The sequence below is a fragment of the Spermophilus citellus genome (genome assembly GCF_964194105.1).
Source record: "Spermophilus citellus genome assembly, chromosome: 10".
NCBI classification, from domain to species: Eukaryota; Metazoa; Chordata; class Mammalia; order Rodentia; family Sciuridae; genus Spermophilus; species Spermophilus citellus.
In genome coordinates this window covers 110,670,659-110,696,703 of record NC_138197.1, presented here as the reverse complement: position 1 = coordinate 110,696,703, position 26,045 = coordinate 110,670,659, and the positions used below count along the sequence as shown (strand labels likewise).

General features: G+C 42.6%; 2 protein-coding genes and 1 long non-coding RNA gene across 7 annotated transcripts in view; 1 reads left to right on the top strand and 2 right to left on the bottom strand.

Moving 5' to 3' along the window:
• The window catches only part of LOC308657467, a 26,032-nt gene extending 3,144 nt beyond the window's left edge, over positions 1-22,888 (top strand). Inside the window, exons 3-4 of one of the 2 annotated variants that reach the window (XR_014023936.1) lie at positions 13,951-14,091; positions 22,277-22,888. This is a non-coding gene — a long non-coding RNA (uncharacterized lncRNA). Of the gene's footprint in view, positions 1-13,950; positions 14,092-16,271; positions 16,716-22,276 lie in introns of those variants that run through there. The other variant, XR_014023937.1, reaches the window with a different exon arrangement.
• On the bottom strand, positions 6,688-7,599 carry LOC308658933 (eukaryotic translation initiation factor 4E-like). The gene has a single exon (XM_081311890.1). The coding sequence runs from the start codon at positions 7,590-7,592 to the stop codon at positions 6,939-6,941; it is 654 nt and encodes a 217-aa protein (XP_081168016.1). The 5' UTR covers positions 7,593-7,599; the 3' UTR covers positions 6,688-6,938.
• On the bottom strand, positions 19,708-26,045 carry SOCS2 (suppressor of cytokine signaling 2). 4 transcript variants are annotated; one of them, XM_081309178.1, is made up of 3 exons: positions 24,693-26,045; positions 22,897-23,257; positions 19,708-21,189 (listed from the first exon to the last, which is right to left on the bottom strand). In XM_081309178.1, the coding sequence occupies exons 2-3, from the start codon at positions 23,033-23,035 to the stop codon at positions 20,732-20,734; spliced, it is 597 nt and encodes a 198-aa protein (XP_081165304.1). In that variant the 5' UTR covers positions 23,036-23,257; positions 24,693-26,045; the 3' UTR covers positions 19,708-20,731. The 4 variants fall into 4 exon arrangements, with proteins under 4 accessions (XP_081165304.1, XP_081165305.1, XP_081165307.1 ...); XM_081309179.1 differs by lacking the exon at positions 24,693-26,045 and adding an exon at positions 24,050-24,686; XM_081309181.1 differs by lacking the exon at positions 24,693-26,045 and adding an exon at positions 23,578-24,043.

Genomic DNA, 26,045 nt, shown 5'->3' with positions numbered 1-26,045 from the left:
TTCCCCACATCCTCTCCAGCACTTGTTGTTGTTTGACTTCATAGTGGGTGACAATCTTACTGGAGTGAGATGGTATCTTAGGGTGGTTTTGATTTGCATTTCTCTGACTGCTAGCGATGGTGAGCATTTTTTCATGTACTTGTTGATTGATTGTATGTCCTCCTCTGAGAAGTGTCTGTTCAGGTCCTTGGCCCATTTGTTGATTGGGTTATTTGTTATCTTATTGTCTAATTTTTTGAGTTCTTTGTATACTCTGGATATTAGGGCTCTATCTGAAGTGTGAGGAGTAAAAATTTGTTCCCAGGATGTAGGCTCCCTATTTACCTCTCTTATTGTTTCTCTTGCTGAGAAAAAACTTTTCAGTTTAAGTAAGTCCCATTTGTTGATTCTTGTCATTAACTATTGTGCTATGGGTGTCCTATTAAGGAATTTGGAGCCCGACCCCACAATATGTAGATCGGAGCCAACTTTTTCTTCTATCAGACGCAGTGTCTCTGATTTGATATCAAGCTCCTTGATCCACTGTGAGTTAACTTTTGTACATGGCGAGAGGAGGGGATTCAGTTTCATTTTGTTGCATATGGATTTCCAGTTTTCCCAACACCATTTGTTGAAGATGCTATCCTTCCTCCATTGCATGCTTTTATCTCCTTTATCAAATATAAGATAGTTGTAGCTTTGTGGATTAGTCTCTGTGTCCTCTATTCTGTACCATTGGTCCACCCACCTGTTTTGGTACCAGTACCATGCTGTTTTTGTCACTACTGCTCTGTAGTATAGTTTGAAATCTGGTATCGCTATACCGCCTGATTCACACTTCCTGTTTAGAATTGCTTTTGCTATTCTGGGTCTTTTATTTTTCCACATGAATTTCATGATTGCTTTCTCTATTTCTACAAGAAATGCCTTTGGGATTTTGATTGGCATTGCATTAAACCTATAGAGAGCTTTTGGTAATATGCCATTTTGATGATGTTAGTTCTGCCTATCCATGAACAGGGTATATTTTTCCATCTTCTAAGATCTTCTTCTACTTCTCTCTTTAGGGTTCTGAAGTTTTCATTGTATAAATCTTTCACCTCTTTTGTTAGGTTGATTCCCAAGTATTTTATTTTTTTTGAGGATATTGTGAATGGAGTGTTTTTCCTCATTTCCGTTTCAGAAGTTTTGTCGCTGATATACAGAAATGCCTTTGATTTATGCGTGTTGATTTTATATCCTGCCACTTTGCTGAATTCATTTATTAGTTTTAGTAGTTTTTTTGTACACCCTTTTGGGTCTTCTAGGTATAGAATCATGTCACCCCCAAATAGTGATAATTTAAGTTCTTCTTTTCCTATTTTTATGCCTTTAATTTCTTTCATCTGTCTAATTGCTCTGGCCAGTGTTTCGAGAACTATATTGAATAGAAGTGGTGATAGAGGGCATCCCTGTCTTGTTCCAGATTTTAGAGGGAATGCCTTCAATTTTTCTCCATTCAGAATGATGCTAGCCTGAGGCTTAGCATAGATAGCTTTTACAATGTCGAGGAAAGTTCCTGTTATCCCTAGTTTTTGTAATGTTTTGAACATAAAGGGATGCTGTACTTTGTCGAATGCTTTTTCTGCGTCTATCAAGATGACCATATGGTTCTTATCTTTAAGTCTATTAATGTGGTGAATAACATTTATTGATTTCCGTATATTGAACCATCCTTGTATCCCAGGGATGAATCCTACTTGATCATGGTGCACAATTTTTTTGATGTGTATCCGATTCGCCAGAATTTTATTGAGGATATTTGCATCTAGGTTCAGAGATATTGGTCTGTAGTTTTCTTTCTTTGAGGTGTCTTTGTCTGGTTTCGGAATCAGGGTGATGTTGGCCTCATAGAATGAATTTGGCAGAGCTCCCTCTTTTTCTATTTCCTGAAATAACTTGAAAAGTATTGGTATTAATTCTTCTTTAAAGGTTTTGTAAAACTCCGCTGTATACCCATCTGGTCCTGGGCTTTTCTTGGTTGGTAGACTTTTGATTGCTTCTTCTATTTCATCCATTGATATTGGTCTGTTTAAATTGTGTGTATCCTCCTGACTCAGTCTGGGCAAACCATATGACTTAAGAAATTTATCGATGTCTTCACTATCTTCTATTTTATTGGAGTATAGATTTTCAAAATAATTTCTAATTGTCTTCTGTATTTCTGTAGCATCTGTTATGATATTGCCTTTTTCATCCCGTATGTTAGTAATTTGAGTTCCCTCTCTTCTTCTCTTCGTTAGCACGGCTAAGGGTCTGTCGATCTTATTTATTTTTTCGAAGAACCAACTTTTAGTTTTGTTAATTTTTTCAATAGTTTCTTTTGTTTCAATTTCATTGATTTCCGCTCTGATTTTAATTATTTCTTGCCTTCTGCTACATTTGCTGTTGTTTTGCTCTTCCTTTTCTAGGGCTTTGAGATGAAGTGTGAGCTCATTTATTTGTTGGTTTTTCCTTTTTTTGAGGAATGACCTCCAGGCAATGAATTTCCCTCTTAAAACTGCTTTCATTGTGTCCCATAGATTCCTATATGTTGTGTCTGTATTTTCATTTATCTCTAAGAATTTTTTGATTTCCTCCTTTATGTCTTCTGTAACCCATTGATCATTCAGTCACATATTGTTCATTTTCCATGTGATGTAGGATTTTTCCTTCCTTCTTTTATCATTGATTTCCAGTTTCATTCCATTATGATCAGATAAAATGCATGGTATTATCTCTACCCCTTTATATTTACTGAGGGTTGCCCTATGGCATAATATGTGGTCTATTTTTGAGAAGGATCCATGTGCTGCTGAGAAAAAAGTATATCCACTTGATGATGGTTGATATATTCTATATATGTCAGTTAAGTCTAGGTTATTGATTGTGGTATTGAGTTCTATAGTTTCTTTATTCAACTTTTGTTTGGAGGATCTGTCCAATGGTGAGAGAGGTGTGTTGAAGTCACCCATAATTATTGTGTTGTGGTCTATTTGATTCTTGAACTTGAGAATTTGTTTTATGAACGTCGCAGCACCATTATTTGGTGCATAAATATTGATAACTGTTGTGGTCTATTTGATTCTTGAACTTGAGAATTTGTTTTATGAATGTCGCAGCACCATTATTTGGTGCATAAATATTGATAATTGTTATGTCTTGTTGGTGAATGGTTCCTTTTAACAGTATATAATGTCCTTCCTTATCCCTTTTGATTAACTTAGTCTTGAAGTCGATTTTATTCGATATGAGGATGGCCACCCCTGCTTGCTTACGAGGACCGTGTGTGTGGTATATTTTTTCCCAACCTTTCACCTTCAGCCTGTGTATGTCTTTTCCAATCAGATGTGTCTCCTGGAGGCAACATATTGTTGGATTTGTTTTTTTAATCCATGTTACCAGCCTATGTCGCTTTATTGGAGAGTTTAAGCCATTAACGTTTAGAGTTACTATTGATATATGGTTTGTACTGCCAGCCATGTTTGATTATTTATCTTTTTTTTTAAATTTAGTTTGTTTATCCATGATTAGCTTCCCCCCCCCCACCCCTCTGTCATTACTGAGGCACTTCCCACTGATGGTTTTGGTTGTTGTTTTTCATTTCTTCCTCGTGTAGTCTTTTGCTCAAGACGCTTTGCAATGCTGGTTTTCTGGCTGCAAATTCTTTTAGCTTTTGTTTATCATGAAAGATTTTTATTTCGTTGTCGTACCTGAAGCTTAATTTTGCTGGATACAGAATTCTTGGTTGGCATCCATTGTCTTTCAGTGTTTGAAATACGTTGTTCCAGGATCTTCTCGCTTTCAGTGTCTGTTATGAAAAATCCGTTGTTCACCTTATTGGTTTACCCCTTAATGTAATCTGCCTCCTTTCTCTTGTAGCTTTTAATATTTTCTCTTTGTTCTGTATATTGGCTATCTTCATAACAATGTGTCTTGCCATTGGTCTACTGTGATTTTGTGTGCTCCGTGTCCTGTATGCATCTACAATTTGTATATCCGTTTCCTTTTTTATTTCTGGAAAGTTTTCTGTAATTATTTCATTCAGCAGTTTACTCATTCCCTTGGTTTGAATCTCTGTACCACCTTCTATCCCGATGACTCGTAAGTTTGGTTTTTTTATGTTATCCCATATCTCTTGGATGTTTTTCTCGTGATTTTTTACCAGCCTTTCTGAGTTGGCTAGACACTTTTCAAGATAATATATTTTGTCTTCATTATCTGACGTTCTGGCTTCTACTTGTTCCACTCTGTTAGTGATACTCTCAATTGAGTTTTTAATTTGGTTTATCGTTTCCTTCATTTCTAGAATTATTGTTTGATTTTTTTAATAATCTCTATCTCCTGATAAAGATGCTTAACTTCTTCTTTTATCTGTTTATGTAATTCATTTTCAATGTGTTCTTTCACTGTTTGGATTTGCTGTCTCGTATCCTCTTTAAGGTTCCATTCCATCTGTCTAAGGTATTCCTTGAGTTCTTTATATGACCATTTTTCTGATGACTCTAGGTCCTCCTGAATATTTAGGCTGTCCTGCATTGTTTGTACTCCTTTTCTTCCTTGCTTTTTTATGCTGCTCATGTTACTTCTTGTTCTGTTTGACTGCTGAGTTACTGTTTACTCTTATAAATTTATTTGATGCTTGGGAGGAAAGATATTAGAAACGAAGGGAAGAAGTCACTAAAGAGAATGAGAGTAGGCAGGTAGAATTCAAGGAAGGGGGAATAAGAAAATTGAAAAGAAAAGACAAAAGAGGAAAAAATAGAAAATAAAGAAAGAAAAAAAAATAAAAAAAATAATAATGATAATAAAAATGAAAATTAAAATTTAAAAAATAATAATAATAAAATAAAAAATTTAAAAAAAATTAAAAACATAAAAAAAGTTAAAGAACAAAAAAAATGAAAATGAAAGAAAAAAAACCCAAATTTAAAAATAATAATAATAATAATAATAAATGCAGTCATAGAGTTCGATTAACTTCTCTTCCAGTAGGTGGAGCTGTGCCCACTGGGCCAAGCTTCTCCTCTCAATAGGTGGGAACCAATCACTGTGCAGCAGCTCTTCCTCCCAGACTGGGCGGGTCTCCAATCCTGAGTGCCTAGGGCCTTCTCTTGTGTTTCTTCAAGCCAGGCCCTGCTCACCTGTGACGCTCACCAAAATACTGGCTACACGCCAGGTCTGCTGCTCCCGGGAGCCCTATTTTCATGAACGCCTGGGCACACTCTCCCTGTTTGCCATTCCCTCAGACCCTAAGTTTGTAGAGCTTGGGGCTGAGAACCCCCAGCGAATTTGCTTGCCCTCCGGTAGCCACGCCCCCGGTAGCTGTTGCAAGAGACCTCAGTTGTCAGCACTGGTGGGAGCGGTAGCCGGGAGTTCTGCGCCGCAAGTCCTGCACCACTCCTGATTCCCTCAGTCTGGCTATCATGCTCACGGGAGAGCTGGGAGGGGCCCTTAAGGTTTCCCCACTGTGTGGAGAGGGATGGCTAGGGGATTACACACCTGTCGCCACTGGTTTCGATGAAGTTATCTCCTCCGCCCGTGACGTCAGTTCTCTGCCATGGTGGTATCCCATGCAAATGGTGACTGTTCATTCCCTTTGCTGGGTGACCAATGCAACGGGTGGGTCCTGACTGTCTCTCCCAAGCCCCGTTTCAATCCTGTGGCCACTGCCTATGAAGGCTCGGTTGGCTTTTACCTCTGTAAGTTCAGAAGTGCCGACCAGTTATTTCAGCGGGATCATTAGTGCTGAGTCACGAGAAGCAGGCGAACCAGAGCTTGAATGCAGCCGATCCGGGCTCGGTTTGTGTTCTGAGAGGCCCAAACTGTTCGCCCCAGATCCACGTCAGCTCAGCATTGCCTAGTGATCCTGAGCAAACAGCATTTAGACAGTTTACAACTCCCTATTCCCGCGCAGCTGAAGAGGTCAGAGACTTGATCTCTCCGCGCCCGCCACCATGTTGGATCTCCCCATGGTAGTTGATTTTTTTTTTTAAAGACAATTCACTGTACACATTTTATTTACAGTTTTGTACACTGTCTTAATATGAATGGGACCGCTTTTCTACTTGAGCCATTTTTAACCAAAGCAAAATAACCTAAGTAATACAAAGTGTTAAAATACAGCATAAAGATACAAAAACAGACATACTAATTCTAGTTAGGAATGTAATTATGATGTTACATTTGTTTATAATCCACAATTATGTTTAGGAAATCACACAAACATAGATCACTGATTTGAATGAAATGCATAAATTTGTAGCAAAGTTTTGTAGTTACAAAAAACAAAAAAATTACCAAAGAATGCACAAAATTAATGTTTATTCCACCTTTGTGTCATATTCCTGGATCCTTCACCAATGTTACATGAGGAAAAACAAATGGAAAACTGAAATCAGAATCACTAATGTTATCAAATAGGGAAACAAATAAATTAAAATCTAGCAGCCATCAGCAAGAGTACAGCAAAGATAATGCTGTCAAAAGAAACAAAGAAAATTGCTAGAAAACTATGCATCATACTCTTTCAAACCAGCAAAATATGCCCCTGCATACAATGGAACATAAACTCATTTTTTTTCCTATTAAGGTATAGAAACGCAAGTTCTTTTGAATATCGTGGATGGGTAAAACTTGTTTGTAATGATAATTCTACTAAGCTAATACAGAGTGGGCCAGGAAGACATTTATGGATTCTGGGGATGATGTGGACTGTAATTCTTTGATTGGGATAGTGGACACTATAATAAAAATTTTAAAAAAAAATGAACACAGAAGTACTAGACAAAGGCGAATGAGACTTCTCTTATATCTGAGTAACATTTAGATAGAATCAAATTTAAATGCAGTCCACTCTGCTTTTGAAGAGGCTTTGGTTCAGCTCCCAAATCTCGATTGCTTGACGTAGTCTCCTATGAGAATACTCAGAAGGTGTCTTCTTAAACAACAAACCTATTTTTAGTGGTGGAGCCGCTCTTAGTAGCTGTGTCTGCGTGGGACTGATAACCAATCACTATCTTTGGAGGAAGTCCTAACCTTTCCTTGTATACTCTCCCTATATGTGTAACAGCCTCTCTGTTTTCACATTCAGTAGTCCATATTGCTATCTTATCACCTTTAGCTCTAACATTAACAACAGCTCCACGTACATCATCACTGTAGTCATCAAAAGATTCTCCAATAAGGCACAGCAGTGTCTCTAGCCAAAAACAATCGAGGTCACTTCGTCTCTGCTGTTTGTTCAATGTAATGAGCCATCTTCCACCCCGTTTGTTTTTCTCATCTTCCCACATAGGCTCAATACCATCCTTAAAAAGTGAGTAGTCACAGCCAGGCATTAAATTACTAGACAACTGGATATGGTTGTATAGAGCCCAAAAGTCTTCAACAGTATCAAACTTGGAGATCAGTCGAAGGTTTGCTTGCCAAGTTTTACTTTTATAATTTTTAAAAAACCAGAGTACCCATCTGTTCTGTAGAGGATGTTTTATATGGTGTTCTGGGTTAGCAACCTCCTGATTAGATTCTGTTTTCTCCTCTTCTGTAGGTGGGGGATTAGGAGTAGGGGTGGTTTCCGGTTCCACAGTCGCCATCTTAGATCGATCTTGGTAGTTGATTTTTGAAACCGTGCTATGTGTTTCACTTACATAAAAGTTTAAGAGGTAAATAATGATAGCAATGGGAAAGAAGGAACAGATGTAATAAGCATAGGAAGAATTCTGCTCCAGCCCAAAACCTGATAGGGGAAGTTGGGTACATATGGACCTCTCCCTCTGCTTCATGTCCCTGATCTATCAATAAGTTCATTGTCTCCAGAATCTCCCACAAATTCCTCCTCCTCATCATCCTCCCCATCACTGCCTCAAGCTGCAAAGACCTCCTCACCAATAACCTTCCTCTGGTGCATGAATTCTTGACATTTGTTGACCCCTTTGGCAGTACTTCCCATCCTATGGAACTCTTCTCACAATGAGGTGCTTGGATTATAAAATAAGGTATGTATTAAAATGTAAATATCAACTTATTTTTCAAGTTGTGACGTAGTACATAGGCTTCTTTATTAATTCATCAAATAACAAGATGTACAAGATCTAATATCTATATTAAGTTCAGTAAAAGTGTAGCAGGTTATTTTGAGATATCTTCAACAGCTGTAATGATATACAAAAATACCCAATTTTTATAGGTGATAAATTCACATTTTCTGCTAATTCTACTGTAATCTGTTGCCTAGACTCATATTTAAAGGAAATACTAAATTTCAGTCACAGGATAGTGACAATGACGATATGATTCTTTTTTCCTACTTGAGCTCACAGATCCCAAGCATTCTGTCCACGGATCCCTTGCAAGTCCAGGCACCCAGTTAAGAAGCTCTGATCTAGGGTCATGTCCCTCTAGAACAACCTCCACCTTGCCACCAAATCTGATGCTGTCACTCTTACCCTCAAAGCCTTCAATGGCTCCCGTACTTCCCAGGTATAATACAAACTCTTCTGAAAGGCAGGCAAACCCCTCCATGCTCTGTCCGCTGCCCCCCACACACACACACACACACGCCCCCAGCTTGCCAGCCACCTCATCCTCTATGCCTCAGGTCAAAAGCTGCCTCCACTCTGATGCCTTCCTTGACTTCCCCAACCAGACCCAGGTATTTCTTCTCTGTGGCCATTACTTTATGGGCATATGGTTGTCCTGGAGTATCTGAGGGGAACTGATCACAGGACCCTACCGTGGATGCCCAAGTGCTCACGTGGCTCAGGTACCTTATATAAAATACCCTATGGGCTGGGGATGTGGCTCAAGCGGTAGCGCGCTCGCCTGGCATGCGTGCAGCCCGGGTTCGATCCTCAGCACCATGTACAAAGATGTTGTGTCCGCCGAGAACTAAAAAATAAATATTAAAATTCTCTCTCTTTAAAAAAAATAAAATGAAACACCCTAGTATTTGTATATAATTTACACACACCTTCCTGTGTGCCTTAAATCATCTTTAGATTACTTATGATACCTAACACAACATAAATGCTATGTAAATAGTTGTTATGCTTTATTGTTTAGAAATAATGACAAAGACAGGTGTGGTGGCACACATAATCCCAGCAGCTCTGGGAGCTGAGGCAGGAGGATTGTGAGTTCAAAGCCAGCTTCAGCAACTTAGGGAAGCCTTAAGCAATTTAGCAAGACTCTGTCTCTAAATAAAAAATATAAAAAACGAGTATATATTTTCTATATTTTTATATAAAAATATAAAAAAGGGGATGTGGCTCACTTGTTAAGTGCCCCTGGGTTTAATTCCTGGTACAAAAAACAAAAACAAAAACAAAAACTAATATTGTTTATCTGCGATTGTTAGATCCATAGATTCAGAACCCACAGATACAGAGGGCTGACTACCTCCATTGTAGCCATCAAGTTATGGTATTAATGGTCTTCCCTTATCTAAAGTTTCACTGATCTGCTGTCTGAAAGTATTAAATAGAAAATTTCAGAAATAACAATTCCTAAGTTTTTTTCTGGAGTGTATGTGTGTGTTGCTGATGGTCGAACAGGGCTTTCTTTTTCTTTTTTTTTTTTTTTTTTTTTTGCATAGTAGGTAAGCATTCTACTATAAATTTTAAATAACTTTTATTAGTTGTTAATCTCATACTGTGACTATAAATTAAACTTGTATCATAGGTATGTATATATAGGAAAAATAACATAGTATATATAATGTTCAGCACAGTTTCAGGCATCCACTGGGGGTCTTGGAATGTATCACACAAAGATAAGGGAGACAACTATCCTAAAATTGCTGGCACGGTGTCTCCTGTTACACAGAATCTCCTTCAGGTCAATTCAGTAATTTTTTTTTTTTTTTAATTTTCTCCAGGACCCTGTCTTGTGCATGGCACCAGTAGATGTTTAGTAAATATTTGTTGAATATCTGAGTAAATAAATGAATGGATGTATAACTAAATAAATGAAAGAGATCAATATGAAGGAGGAGGTATGAATAATGCTAAGTTTCTAATCTGAGTTAATGTAGAAAACTGAAAATGAAGAATGAAGGAGTTCAATAAAGTTGTAAATTAAGTAGATTTTGTGTGTAACTTTTTTTCAAAGACAGCAACTCCCCACGAATAAAGTAGAGGATAATTGTCCATTAAAATACCACATTTATTTTATTATTATGAGTATACAGAAATTTGCTATAGAAAAAGACCCCAAACCAAGAAATAGAGTTTATTCCAAAACAGGGTTTATAAATCAGTTATCTAGAATTTAAAATACAATCTCTCTGAAAAGCAAATTAAAATTGGTGATTAGGAATCAATTTATCATGAAAGTTCATTTAATTTGTGATGTGCCTAGAAAGGTTTCATGTTTGATAGAAAACAGTACTACTCAATGCCATTGCCAATTAAGGGAAAAAACTAAACAGCAGTGAATGTGACCATCACTAATTTATTTATCTTGAATATTGACACTAGATGAAAGACAGCTTTAACTTCAGCGGGATGAGAGAGAGCTCAGAGAGATGTTTGTGGAGATCAGAAAGAACGTCGGGTGGTTTCAGAAGCTTTTGAGGTTAGAAGATCAGCTCTTTAGTAATGTACAATTTCACTGCAAGACAGGATCTTTCCTTTGGGCTCACCAATGACTCACACAAAGGAAAGACAGTTTCTTGAAGTACTTGAAAAAACTGGAAGACAAGTAGGGTCAGAGTTAAAGAGGCTATGTGTGTCCTACACAATTTAGCTGAGGTCAAATTAGCCAAGTGAGGGAAGAAAAAAGAAGGGACCAAGAATATATGGCATGGTACAAATGGTGGGGATTTCTGTGGCTCACCAAATATTTTCTCCTCCTGGACACAAGGGAGGGTTGTGCCGCCTAGCCCCCTCATAGTTGGACAGTGCCATTTTATAGTGTGCCAGCCAGTGAGCATGGGACAGTGGGACAGTGAGGGACATCTGAATGCTGGCAGGAGATCCTCTGGCTTCTTTTTCCCATCGGCTAGGCACCCCAGACCTGGAGGAGGTAGTTGCTTTATCAGCCTGTGTTCATTGTTTTTTTTCTTTTTGGTACCAGGGATTGAACTCAGGAGTGCTTAACCATGAGCCACATCCCTAGCCCTTTTTTATATTTACAAAAAGAAAACTTAGGACCTCACTAAATTGCCAAGGCTGGCTTTGGACTCATGATCCTCCTGTCCCAGGCTCATAAACTGCTGGGATTACAGAATTACAGGTGTGCGCCACAGTGCCCAGCCATCTTTCGTTCTTGAGGGACTAAGAAGTGAGTCATGCTGGTAACATATGAGAGACATGTAATAGATATAAGAACCTTAGTTATTTTAAGATACAAACCTTTGTTGTTTTAAGTCATCAAGTATTAGGGGATATTTGTTCTGCAGCATAATCCAACCTATTCTGACTGACACAAATTTATAAAGTTTACCTCCAAAGAAGAGAAGGGTGTGGCAGGGAAGACACTGATGGCTGTGGTTACACAGGTTAAAGTTGAAAAGGAAATGAGATGGAAGGAAAAGATACAAATTTGGCTGTAAGAGAGTCATCCAAACTGGATATTTGGCCTTTGGGCAGATCTTGTATTATTTCTGAAATCAAAGTCCTCATACTGTCATAATTAGAAATTTGGCAGACAGAATCTAGGCCTCTTAATATTAGCCATGTGACTAAATACTAACTACATATGACTAGTGTACAATACTGGGGTACATGCTGAATGTAAGCCTCAGAGCTTAAAATCATTTGTAAGCTTACTGAGAAAATGGACAGAAGAGTAAATAAAACCATGGTTTTGGAGTCACACTGGCTTGACTTCAAACCTCAGCTCACCCTTTAAAATCATGAATAGTTCTCACCTAGCCCCCTCATAGTTGGACAGTGCCATTTTATAGTGTGCCAGCCAGTGAGCAGGGGACAGTGGGACAGTGAGGGACATCTGAATGATCTAGGGTCATGTCCCTCCAGAACAACCTCCACCTTCAATCTCCTTATCTCCAAAGTGGAGACTTCATGGTTTATTGGGAACATTCAATGAGGTCCTGTGTGGAAAGTGTCAAGTGCAGTGCCTGACATTACCCCATGTCCTAGCTTTTGCCAGTCCTGTGGAAGCCAGAGTTGATCTGTTGTAGGATGGCTGCCTCATTGTCATGGCCTAGAACATAATGAATGCTGTGGCCCACCCAACACAGCTTCAAACCAGGTCTTTGGGGAGCTTTTACCAAATCAGCTCTTGGGGGAGCCTTTAGCCATGAATAGGCTCAACGATGTACCTATGACATTCTGCACACCTCCCCCCTCTTCCTTGGCTGTTGCATTGTTAGTCCCTCTTCTATTTCAATAACAGAATATCTAAGCATAGGTTATTTATAAAGAAAGAGGCTTGTTCAGCTCACAGTTGTGGAAGTACAAGGGCATGGTCTCAGCATCTGCTCATCTTCTGGTGAAGTCCTCGAGGCAAAAGGGGGAAGTGAGTATGTGGTGGAAGAGAAATCACATGGCAACAGAGGAAGCAAGAGAAAGCCAAGGACCTGCAGGACCTGGGGACACATGCCTGTAGTCCCACCTACTCAGGAGGCTGAGGTGGGAGGATCAATTGAGCTAGGAGTTCTAGACCCACCTGGGCAACCTAAAACACCAGTTAGATTCTGGAAAGTCCAAATACAAATGATGACTAGATTGGGGCAGGATCATTTGTGCTCCAAGATTCTTTTTAATTTCACCAAAGCATGTAGGAATTTCCTTAGTACATTTCAAAGTTTTTGTTTTCTTGACTTTTTAAAGTTAATTGCTTGACAGATGAAAATGAAGCTCAATAGTATCCCCGTCCTTTGAAGATCAATCAGAAATTAGAATAATCTATGCAGATGGAAAAAATAACTTGCAAAAACATATCCTTTGCCAACAGTTATATTGACCAGGAAGCTGAAAGCAAAGAAAGCCCTCCAGGTCCCTTTCTGATGAAAATTAATCCAAAGAGTGGTTATGAAAATGTCCAACACATATTAGATTCCTGTTTCTCCATTGCAACAAAGATCTAAAAACCCAAGTCCAAACTTTGATTACAGGGTGGTACACAAAGGCCCACAGCCAGGAGGAAACACAAATTTTTTTTTTCTAACCAGGATAACAAAAAAGAATCAGCTGATTCTGGCCTGTGAAACAGTCCAGAGTTAAGGAAGGAGTTATTATTTTTTTCAAAATAAATGAAAACTTATTATGGCATGGAGGTCAAATCCTTAATGTAAGTCAAAACCAAGACTTCACAGAAATGTGGAACTTGGTCTCCTCCGCCTACTCCTTCCCTAATGTGCTTTCATATCTGGGCAGATGAGGTATCTCCCTGGAAGAGATCAAAAAGCAGGAAGGCTCCAAGCTCTTCTTACAGAGCTTGGAGAGCGGCCCCAAGAGATTCAATGTTTGGCCTAAGGTCAAACAACCAGAAACGGACCCTGCGTTTTCCAATTCCTAGGTTCAGGGTTGTGTCCACTGTGGTACCATTTCCTGGTTTCCTGAGCATGGAATCTGTACCAGTTACCTCAACCTGCCCAGAGTGGGAGCCAGTCTTCAAAAGGAAGCTTTCATCTGTGAGACCCACAGCCCCAAACTCCAGGACAAAGCTGGGCCTTCAGACAAGGGAGTCAGTACCTGCTTGGCCTTCCCTACTCTCTACACAAGCACCCTGCCCTGCCTTCCCCCAGGCTTCACACCTAGCCAGTCTCCTTAGCTCCGCCACGCTTGGTCCCAAGCCAAAGGGCTTCCACAGAGCAAAGACAGAAAACACACACCTAGTTCAGTTACTCTCTCATTTACAAAGCTTTCTAGCAGATCCCTATTGTCCCCAGGATAAATTCCAAGATTTTCAGCAGGTTCTGTAAGATCTGCCCCAACTCACCAGACAGCCCTTCCACAAGCCTCACCTCTCTACCTTCTTCTTTAGCCTTACAGACAAAACATCTTTCTTACTGAATGGGTCTGAAGATTCCTTTCTGCCCATTCACATTCAGACACAAGTTTCCTTCCTCTGAAGCCTTCTCTTCTCTAACCCCTCAAGACAAGTCAATGGCACCATGTCTACAAGGTAATTATTATTGCTATTATCACTGTCTTCTGCAATTTATTATTCTTATAGGTATATCTCCTACACAACATGATATCCTGAAATGCAGAAGTTGGGTTTCAATCATGAGTATCTTACTTACAGGCATAATATTTTATATCTCCAAGCTTCTGTTTTACTTTAAAATAAATAAGTGAGGGTAATAAATACCTCACCGAGTTATTTTGAGGATTCAATGGCATGGTTATTCAAAGCATGGGCTATATCGAGTTGTTTAATAAATGTGAATCGCTCTCCTCTCCATCTCTTCCCATAGGGTATAAGAGCTCCCTTAACATGAGTACACTTCTTTTTTTTATGTTTTTACTTGTAGATAGACACATTTATTTTGTTTATTTAGTTTTTTTTTTATGTGATGCTGGGGATCAAACCCAATGCCTCACGAATGCTAGGCAAGAGTTCTACCCCGGAACCACAACCCCAGCCCAAGAGTACTCCTCTTTGTATTCCTTTTGAGTTATATAGTAGGCATCCAATGTTGCCAGAAAAGAGAAAGGGAGGGAAAAAAAGCAGATGAGAAGGGAGGGGGGGAAAGGAAGAAGGAAAGGAATGGAATGAATGAATACAGCTAAAAGCAAAAAAAAAGAAAGACCCTGATCCATTAGAGGTAGGAATTGGTGTGATCACTAGTCATATGACTTTGAGAACATCCAGTTCTTCCCTAGTGAGAAACCTTGAAAAGGTATCTGCTGATAACCACTGAGTAACTAGGAAAAGACAACTGAATCAAGATGGCCTGGGCCACCAGTAGAAGGTAATAGAGCCCAACACAAGATAAGCACAATTTTTAAAAAAATTATTCTTCAAATTGTGCATTCCTAGTCTAAGCACTAGGCTTGGTACAAAGGAGGACACAGATAAATTGATCTTATGCTAGCCAGGTCTCAATTACTGAGGAGAACATAATGCCTACACTAGTGCTATGTGGCCAAACTAGCTATCTAGGAAAAACAGGAAGTCTTCATAACTTGCAGCATTTGCCAATTTCTGCGATGTAAACGTTTACACCATAACTGATTGGATTTTACCAATAATTTCTCCATAAGTATTCAGCTCACAAAATCTCGAAGTATTTAGAGATTGGCTCTAGGGAGTCCCTCCGGACATTCAAGGAAGTGCCATTCCCTTATTCTTGTCATACTTGACATCTTTTTAATCACTTTCTTTCTTATTAATATCTTTATCATGTGAAGGACAAGGAAAATAGAGATAAGAGGGAAGCAGCTGATATTCCTGACAGTGGTTCTAGCAAAAGAGACTAGGGAGGAAGTTGAAAATAATTGACTAGATTTGTATTGGTTTCAGTTTACCCACTCTCTCAATCCCTTAGTACTACAGAAAATTGAAAACAGATAACCTAATCAAATGTGCAAAGTACAAGCACACTTTCTGACCAAATACAGGATTAATGGTCATTACTCCAAAGGATATAGAAAGAAGCTATGCTCAAGAACCCAAAAAAGAGTCAAGTTCACCAAGATGGCAGAAGGGATGTTAAACTGGGAAATCAATCAACTTCTCTGGGTAGATGCAACATGGAAAATATTTTCCTGAATGTTTAAGATCAGTACATCATTCTGGACTGCAACTAAACAAGAAAAGGGATACCAAACCAACAGAAAGGAAAGACCATTTAGCAAAAGAAAAAGAAAAATTTATCTTAAAACTGCTAGAAACTGGGACAATCTGGGAAATTTTATTAAGTTTTATGATGGTTTAACTAGCAAAAAAAAAAAAAAATCTCCACCATAGCAAAGGGCTCCCTGGGTGGTATTTATGCTTAGAAGGCGGCAGCTGGGGATATTTCCTTTGCTCTCAGAGACTCTGGCTTGACTTTCTCTTCTTTCTGCATCTAATGGTGGCAATGCCACAGGAGTACAGTAATCCATCAAAAAATGTGCTCTCCTCTAGGGCAAGTCAGTTTCCATAGGTAAAGAATGGAGTTCAAAGTCAGAGTGGTCTACAAAAGCAGTTTTATTTTTATGGCTCACTAAATGTTTATTGAAGTGAGCCCCATTCTCTGTGACAATGCTTGGCTGATCCAGACTCCCTGGATCCCAGCTGGGGAAGGGTTAGGAGGGCTCGTCCCACTTTGTTGCATGGGTTTAGCTGACCTACTCTCCAACCATTTGCGATGACAGGGCTTGGAGGCTACCTACTCGAGCAACAGCTGTCATTATTTGTTATACAACATGAAATGACAAACTCAAACCACTTCGAGGAGAAATGGGAAAAAAATTAAAAATATGCAAAGCTGTGAATACAAGGAAAGCATGCACGTGTCGAAGTGAAACAGCTAGTGCAGTGTCATTTCTATGTATAGACAAGCAAAAAATGAAGGAATGGAGAGCCATGTTCCTTTCAAACAAAGCACAACAGTGAAAAAAGATTCTGATACTTAAAATAAAAAAATAAAAGCACGCAAAGTGTGCCATTTGGGGCTGGCTACTTGTTTCGAGACCTGAGGGGAACCAAAGGGGTTAGCGGGGGACAGATTTAATCTTAAGGTCTTTAAATCAGTCAATTACCCACCTCAAGTAGAATGTAATTACCCTCTTTCACTGGTGCACAATACGGCCATCATGGCTGTGTCTGATGAGCTAAGAGCAACTCATTTAAAAATGAGAAAATCAGGCATGAACTAACTATGCCATTATGCCCGAGAGTCAGCAAAGGCAAGACCAGGTTCCACTGGTGAGGACATAAGGGTGGGCAGTCACCAGGGTATCCACAGCTGTGTGTGAGTCACATCTGGCTGAGGCAGATATGAGATCGTCATACAGCGTAGAAGGGAGATTTGGGATTTTAAAACAGCAAACAATTGGAAACCTTGAGAAATCAAAATTAATGCAAGACTAATGTGGATTAAGGCATCATGAAACCTAGAAGAGAGGCTGATTCTTCAAAGTGGGGCAAAAGGAGCCAAGGACTCCAAGTATTCCATCATGGTATTCCAATGGCGTGGTTTCTGAATGTCAGAGGGAGAAAAATATGATGTGAAGAGAACTGGAGCCAAAAAGAGTATTGACAATTTTAACAGAGGGTGGAATTGTGCCGTATTTACAAACACTAAACGTAAGAGGCAAAGATCTGTTTGAATACCGACTCTGTGGTTACTGGCTGGGTTGTGTGTGTGTGTACAAGTGTGCGAGCCCTTCTCTTAAGGTCTCTGGGTCTGAAAGTCTTCTTTGGTAAAATAAAGGACTTAACTACAATCTGAATAGTGGTTTAAAGCTTTAAAATTCTAGGAAATTAAAACTTGGGAGAGGAGAATACAGGCCTCTTAGGAAATGAAAGGCCTAGAGCAACATTCTTTTGCTGGAAAGGGGAGATAGTGACTTCAACCCAGCTGTTAGACCCATAGCCACTCAGCCCCCACCTGCCCTGCACCTAAACCCACAACCCAGAAGGACACGGTTTGGTCTCAGAACATTCCATCCCTTGGATTATTTGATGACGTCTCTGTCTCCTACCATCCTGACAAGGGACAGCTTTCTAAAAGTAGAGAAAATCCTTTCCAAGAAAACAAACACTCAAAGAACCGTTCCATTCTGTTACCCGTTTGGATTACATAATGACTATGAGGTTGAAACTTTCATACTGACACATCAAAAAGAACTCTGGGCTCATGGAAGCCAAACTGTCTTTTTTCTCCACCAAAGTTCTGAAAACATCTTCATGTTCCTAAAAAGCCATTTGCCAGTGCCCACTGGAATGGCAACAAAAAACTGCCTCATCTCTGCTAGGAACAGAAACTCAGATCAGAAGTTTTAACTCTGTGGGGATACAAATCCTATATGTGATATTCTTCAACAAAAATAATAATAGTAACAATTATCTTTACCAATGCCACACTGTCCTGTATACAAAGAGAATACTGAATATTTTTGTAGGCTATGTTAAGGTTAATTTAGACAAGTTTACATTTTACGCTTTTTTTTTTTTTTTTTTTTTGTCCCACTGCATATAAAATGGGGCTATTGATAATTGGTAACTGGCATCAGAGCAGCCTTCAAGTAAAAAGGTAAACCCTGGGCTGGGGATGTGGCTCAAGCAGTAGCGCGCTTGCCTGGCATGCGTGTGGCCAGGAGTTCGATCCTCAACACCACATACAAACAAAGATGTTGTGTCCGCTGAGAACTGAAAAATAAATATTAAAAAAAAATTTTTTTTAAATAAAAATTTAAAAAAAATAAAAAGGTAAACCCCTTCCCCATCCACCCCCATGTCAGATATTATGAGCTTTCCCTCCAGGAGAGTTCAGGGAAAAAAAAACACCTACTCATGTTGACTAGAATCCCAAAGAGCCCACGCTAATTAAGGTATCCACACTCTTCCAACGGAGGCAGGAGTAAAAAGGCCAGGTTCCTTTTATAGCCTGCTAACTTGTTCATCTGGATCTGTGCAGAAATATTTACCTCCTACAATCACTGTACTTTGCTCATTCAATCCTTGTGAAGATGAAAGGAGATAATGCACATAAAGTGCCAAGAACCGGGTGCACAAGGAACTTAATAAACAATGAGCCTAGAAATTGTAAAAACAAAACAAAGATTGTCTCTTGACACTTATCAGCTTACTCGAAATAGGAAGGATTGAAGCATAAGGCAATCAGTTCCACAGCATACTCTAGAGAAATCTAGGTTGCCCTCTAACTTTAAGTCACTTGCCAGCAATAATGAGAATTTTCACAACTCCACAGTACTCAGGCCCCACTACTGCCTTCTCACTCCCAGTAACTGAGAAGTGGCAGAGTTTTAAACAATGAGAACAGAAACGCCAAGAAAGACCTTTAAAGAAATTCCTCAAAGCCCTTTGGCACTGATCATGTGGAAGTTTTGCCAGAAGTCAAATATCCAACACTAGAAAAACTTTGCCAGAGTGTATGTGTGCTGGGGGAGGGAGAGTGGATGTGAAAAAAAAAGCACAGAATCTAAAGATCCGAATGAAAACGTTGCATCCCGTAATAGACCAGATCCTAAAAGTCCAGCTCAGCTCTTTAGATATGCATAGTATGTTTTCCTTCCAGGCATAAAACTGTTTTAAAAATAAGGGAAGATATGCAATAAGCAAGTTCTACTATAATTTGCAACTGAATTTTCTGTTCACTCGGGGTACACAGGTGACATACCAGGTTGACTTTTCTAATGCCCACACCCTAGTATGTAACTATGCAGGCAACATTTAAAAGATGGCAAGTGAATAATATCTGCACTCCAGAAAAGATGATACTTTTGCAACAGTCTTGAGACTGTGTAGCAAAAACAAAGTGGCCACAAAAGTTTTGATTTTTATTTAGCGTTAGTCTACTCAATTTGTAAAAGACCGGGCCATAAGACAATTTTGGTAGCATTTGAACCAGGTTTTGGAAAAAGGGCATCAGTACGGCTGCTTAGCAATTCAAAACCATGCTTTCCATAATACAAAGGCGGATGAAGCCCTTAACTTCAGAGAAGGGGAGGTTACATTCTACCCCTTGCTGAGTACTTGGCTTATTTCACTTGATAAAAAGTTTTTTTGGCAACCCCTGTTAATTACCACAAAAGTTATACGTTCTCTACAACTCAAAGGAAAAAGTGCAACTGGCAAAAGTCAGGTTTTTCTTTATTTAATACATTCTAATCAAATAGTAACAGCAGTAAATAAACACTTTGAAAAACAGGCAGGTATCCCCCTATATATGGAAGAAAATTAAGTCAAGGTATTCTACACAGTAGAAGGGAGACAACTGCTGATGTCCGTGGTTAGACAGTTCAAGGACTGGGAAATTTCTAAAGCCATTTCCAAAAAAATCAATGGCAACAGTTTGGGGCACAGCTACTTCAAAGGGTAAAATGTCTATATCTACACTGGTTTTTATTAACAGAGATTGAGTTGCACCTGTAGAGCATGACATTCTTGTCTTTAGCCTTAAAGGAAAAGAGAAAGTCTTTTCCATTTGCACCAGTTTGAAATATTTCTGAAATAAGGCTCCCTTGAAATGGGTTACTACAGTACTCATTCACAGGAGAGTTCATACCTGTAGTAAAAAGACAAATACAGGATCTCATGGTCACTTTTTTTTTTTTTTTTGGTTGATTTGGTTAATTGCATAATAAATACTCACAAGCATGATGTGTTCGACAAAACTACGTACATCAGAATGCAACGTATAAGATGTCCTTAAAGATACTGATCATCAGGCATATAAACTCAAGGTAAACCTGCATCAGCTTGGTTCCTTTTGCTTCTTCAGTACTCCACTTGCTCTTTGTTACTGGGGCTTGGAGCTTGGAATTTGGAACTTGGACCTTGGACCTAACGCAAAGGAACTTCAGAAAGACAAGGCATTCTGATAAAATGCTCCCTCAGCCTTTACTTGGGGCATTTTATTTCTTAGTTAAAAGGATCTTGGTCAGCCTTAGGAAAGGAAGCATCACTCAGGTGAAAAGATCTAGGGGAATTTTAAATACCTAGCTACCTCTTTACACATTTAAATTAGGTTGACTTCAGCTGTTTTTAGAATTCTGTGCAGTTATCCAGTCACTCAAGTTTTGGTGTTGTCTTACATAGCTGCATTTGGAGATACTCTATATGATGATGTTTAGAAAAACAGAAACACTTACACCTGGAATTTATATTCTTCCAAGTAATCTTTTAGTCTTGTTGGTAAAGGCAGTCCCCAGACGGTACCGGTACATTTGTTAATGGTGAGTCGACAAAGATGCTGAAGAGATGGTGCAGATGTATAGAGCGGTTTGGTCAGATAGAGGTGAACAGTCCCATTCCGGGGGGCTTCTGGGCCCGACCGCTTATCCTTGCACATCTGAACATAGTAGTCAATCAGATGAACCACACTGTCAAATTGCTTAAGCTTGGACTTGACACATATGATAGAATCCAATCTGAATTTCCCATCTTGGTACTCAATTCGCAGATTAGTTGGTCCAGCTGACGTTTTAACAGATATTGTTAGTAGGTAGTCTGAATGCGAACTATCTCTAATCAAGAAAGTTCCTTCTGGCGCCTCTTTTAATTTCTCTTTGGCTTCATTAACAGTCATACTTCCCCAGTACCATCCTGGGGTTTTTGTTCAAAAAGAAAAAGAAAAGAGGGTAAAATAGTTATTATAAGAATTTTTAGAATAGGGGACGTACTTGCCAGTAATTTTTCTAGCTCTTAAAAAAAAAAAAAATACGTGGAAGTTTACCAGGGGCTACCACAAATACCTTTGGTAGGAATTTAATGAAAATGTGAGTCCGTTTTATTTTATGAACACAAACTGTGAGCCAGTGTTCTTTCTTTTCAAAATAACTTTCTGTAGTTCTCCTTTAAACTATGTTAAGATGTTCTTCTAATAAGCCAAAAAAACATTTGCAGTATGACTCACTGGCTGACAGAGCATGATGAGTTGATTACTGTTTCATTGAAACAAAGATTAGAAATAAATTAGATATTAGCTATAAAAGCCATATTTTTTAAAAGTGGAAAACCCAACTCCAGTAATTCCAATAGACTAAAATCAGAAGCAAGTTTTTTGAATGGTTGGTGCCACCCCTATACTCTCCCCCAAAGAACCTCCTAAATGGCTGTGCCCCTTGTTCAGAGCCCTGAAAAGCACTCCTATTTACTTATTTTAAAAGTACAGCTATCCTGCAATAGCTTTTGCTTGCTGCTCTGATTACAACTATCTCATCAGTCATTGAGAAATGGGAAGTCCCAATTGATAATACTTCAGGTTTATAATCTTCTCTAAACTCTTGTGGACTTTGCCCTGATTCAAATTCAGTCACAACCGTTGGTCTCCTCCGCATTCTCCATTTGATCTGCTTCGGCCATCTCCCCGGCCCATCCCGTTTTCAAAAATGACTCAAAGACATTTTGCATTTAAGAAGTTTGAACAAAGTGCTTCCCCCGCCCCCGTCAAAAAATATTATTATTATTTTTTAAACCAGGACACTTGTAATCGGCGGGTCTCTCCGGCCAAGGGAAAGCCCATGACCCGTAGGGAAAGACCGGAACACGAAGGGAGGGAATTTTTCCCTCTGTCTCCCGCCCCTGGCCTATTGCTATCCAAAACTTAAACTGTGCCTCAAACGTAAGATTTTAGGATCCAGATTTTAAAAGCCTGAATAACTTGCATATATTTTTAAAAAATGTCTTGTAGATGCTGGAGAAACGACAGTAAGCCACGCTGCATGGGACTGCTCTTAAAACAAGCCATTCCCTGGTGCGCCGCGCCTGGAGGCCAAGCTCCCGGGCAACTGCCCTCACCGCAGCTTTTCAGTCCCGAACTTGGTCGCCAAAATCCTGGGCTGCAGTGGCGGCCCCGCCCGGGAGCCAGCCGCAGCTGGGGCTGCAAGAGCGCAGCAACCACTCGCCTAGCACCCTGAGGAAAGGGAGGCACCGGGCGCTTTCTCTGGCCTGGGTTCGAGCCTGCGCGCCCACTCCTGAGCTGCTGCGGAAAATAGTGTAGGTTTCAGAGCTCGAAGAGGCTATTTCCAAGAAACCCTGCTCGCGCTCTGCCCTTCCCCAAGCCTTTAGGCGCTCCAGAACCAGTCTCCTTTCACATTTCCAAGGACCCGAAGCCACGAGGGCGGGCATCCCTCTCCGAGGTCCCCAATCCTGGAGCAGGGACTGGAAGCGAGAAACATGTTTCCAACCCATTCTTTGCTTCCCACCTCGTCCGCACTTCCCGGCAGCGCCTCCCGCCTCCCGCGCAGCCCGCAGCAGCAAATTTGAGGAGGCGCCCCCTCCCGCCCTGGTAGTGGCCAGTCCGCTCCCTACCTGTTTGACCCAGCTCGCGCAGGGCCTTCGCCAGGCGTGCTGCCTCGGGGGCTGGTTCCTCGGCTGACCCAGCGGTCCCCCACTGGCTCCGCGTCCCATCCGCGCCATTCCCGGAGGGCTCGAGGCACCGCAGGGTCATGGAAGAAGGGTCAGCACGGCAAAGACTGGTGGCCGCCTGAGCTGGAGTCACAGAGGGGCTCGCGCCCTTCCTGGAAGTCAGAGGGAACTCCAAAACGCGTCCCTGCGGGGTGTCCGAAATGGTGGCGGAGGGGGAGGGGTTGGGGACCTGCTGGTTCTTTCTCCCCAAGTCCCAGAGGAGGGATGGTAAAATCTCCCGCAGACGCGGTCACCCACAGATCGCCTGTGAAGAGAAAGTGGGGCGGGAGTTGGGTCAGTCTGAACTGGACCCCTGTGGCTGGGGTGGGGGTGGGGAAACAGAGACGTGGAAAATCCCGGGGACTCCGCCGCCTCTAAGCTCCTGCACCGTTTAACCCCAAGCATCCAGTTACCGCCCTGGCCCAGCTCTGGAGAAAAGATGGATAGAGAGAGCAAGGATCCAAGACCGAGTTGGCTAAGGAAAAGGGGGGTGGGGAGACGGGATAAGGATGAACGAGGAGTCTTCCCTCCCAGGGCTGCTTGCTGAAATCACAAATTGGCAGTCTAAGAAAAGCAAAGAGTCACCTGCGGGACGACTGGGGACAGGCTCTTGTCAAGGACAAGTAGAAATTTTTAAAAAGGAAAGAGCAGGATCGTTCCCAAAAATGGCATTTCCATCTTACACCTCGCGCAGTCTGAGGGCCCCTGGGAGGAAGCACCCAGCAAAAGCTGGTTCCACGCCCTAAAGCGCCAAGGGGCTCCCGGGGCCCGAGACGCCAGCCGGGGGTGTGGAGGTGCACTAGCGGCCGCATCCCCCTCCTGGAGGCTGCCTCGCTCCCTTCCACCAGCTCCCCAGTAGGCGCTCAGGACAGGAGTGAGGGACAGCCCGTGGCGGTAGCTCCGGGACAGAGACGGCGGCTGCTGCTGCTGTAGGCGCCCCGAGCGCTGTCGAGGAATCGGCCGGAGCGCGCAGCCCCGGCAGGAGCTCCGAGCGCGGCAGCCACAGAGCCCGCAACAGCGAGCGCGGCGGGACTTGCTAACAACGCCGAGCCCTTACCTCGGCCACGGCTGCCGCCGCCGCCTCCGCACCAGGCAGCCTCCCCAGCGGACATGGGGCGGGGGAGCCGGGAGGGGCCCGGGAGAGGAGGGGTGTCCGCCTGAGTTTCCCCTGTTGACGTTTAATTTGGGAACGAGATGCCTGGGGATGAGACCGACCCTAAGCTTTGCGGAGGCGGCTGGACTTCTCTGTGCAGAGGGCAGACAAAAATCCTAGGGATCATCACCTCGATCCCCGACCCCACTCCCCAGGCTTCGACACCCTCTGCCCCCGTGCAGCTACCGACTTTCCCTTCAGCAGCGACCAAGGAACGGGGAAGGAGAAAGGGAGGGAGGAAGGAGCAAGGGCGGAGGCAGGCTGGAGGGGAGGAGCGGGCGATCAGGTTATTAGGAGGATTAGATATTTGAATAGCAGTTTAGGGAGGGGGAAACAAAATGAAATAAAACTCTGGAGACTCCCCGACACCGGGAAGGTACCGGAGAGAGCAGGCTGTAGCCACCGGCTGCAGGAGCCGCTGCTCGAACTCTCTACGAGCGCCCTAAACTGCGGAAGCCAACGCCGCCGGTCGCTCCCCGCGCACGCGGCCGCGCCCCGCCGCCCGCCCCAGCCACTCTCCGCGGGGCGGAGCTCCCCACACCGGTACCTGTTGCGAGCGCCCGTGCTTCGTACTCCGAGGATCCTGAGGCTGTGCGCCCCGGGCCCCGGCGCGTACTGTCCGCGGCCCGCGCAGCGCTGGTGGCTGCGGGCGAAGAGGCTCATGCTTCAAGAGAAACTCAAGGCCCACGAGCCGCGGCAGCGGCGAGACTTGGCAAGAGTTAAACGTCTGTCCCCAGAGCAGTGTGTGCGCGCGACTTCCCAGTCCGACGCGCCTCCCTACCTCCCCCTTCCCTCCCCCTTCCGCGCTCCGCTCGAGCCCCGCCCGGCGGCTGCGGAGGCCGCTTTCCAGGAACTTTCCAGGAATCCGGCTCACGTGACCACAGCCCCCGCTACCGCTTTAAAGAGGCTCGGCGCTAATGCGCAGGCTTCACGAGAGAATCGCTGAGAGCGCGCCGGTGGGGACAGCGGCGGTACGGATGCCTGAGACTCCGCCCTCCAGTGACCCCACACCTCGGGGTCCTTGGGGGGCAAGCGGGAGAAGTTCCCGGCCATCGCCAACCCAGTTTTGGCGGCCGGAGCATGCCCCCACCCGCGTCAGCTAGGCACCCTGATCCAGCGAATAGTAGTCGTTCTCGCCCCTCTGCGGGGAGGGGGTTCCTCTTTTCCACCCCCTTGGCACCTCCTCGACTTTACCCTCCAAGCCGCGCTTTGTTGGGGCGGCACGCGGCGGGGGCGGGGGGACGGGGAGCTGGAGAGGATGGGTGGGTTCCTCGGAAACTGGCCACTCGCCCTCTACGACATATTGATTAGGTGGGGGCAGGCTACAGCCCATCCCCGGGGACCGAAGGGATCTAGCTGGAGGCAGCCCCCCAACCCCACACCCCAAGTCCTAGAAGGCTGCCAACAGGCAGAGTAAGGCGCCCCCTTAAGGCGCGCGGGCTGCTCTCAGTCCCCACCCACTGGCTCTTAGGCTCGCAGTCTCCCGCACCGACCCTACAGGGCTCCTCCCTTCCTCCTCTGCTCTTCTCCGTCGCCTCTTTCCGGAGGCCCCATGGCCCTCCCGGCTCACCTGCCCTGGCTGCTGAAGAGGCTCCCTTACCTGCGCTCCGGGAAAGTGCCGGGTGACGGGCCTTCTGTGCCCAACTATTGATGGTTGCTGTGATTTTTTGAAGGGCGGGTGCCCGGGGACGAGAATTTAGGAAGTATCCCGGCACTTCCTCCCCACTCGGGACCCTTACTTCCCATCCTGTTGGAGACCACCTGGCCTTAATGGAACTCATTTCCCTGACTGCACCCCCACCTCCGAAATGTGACCTACTTTAAATATGACCTACTTCATAAAAACCATTAACACGGCAAAAACCGGATCCAAATTTTCGATAACCATTTTTTCTTTGAA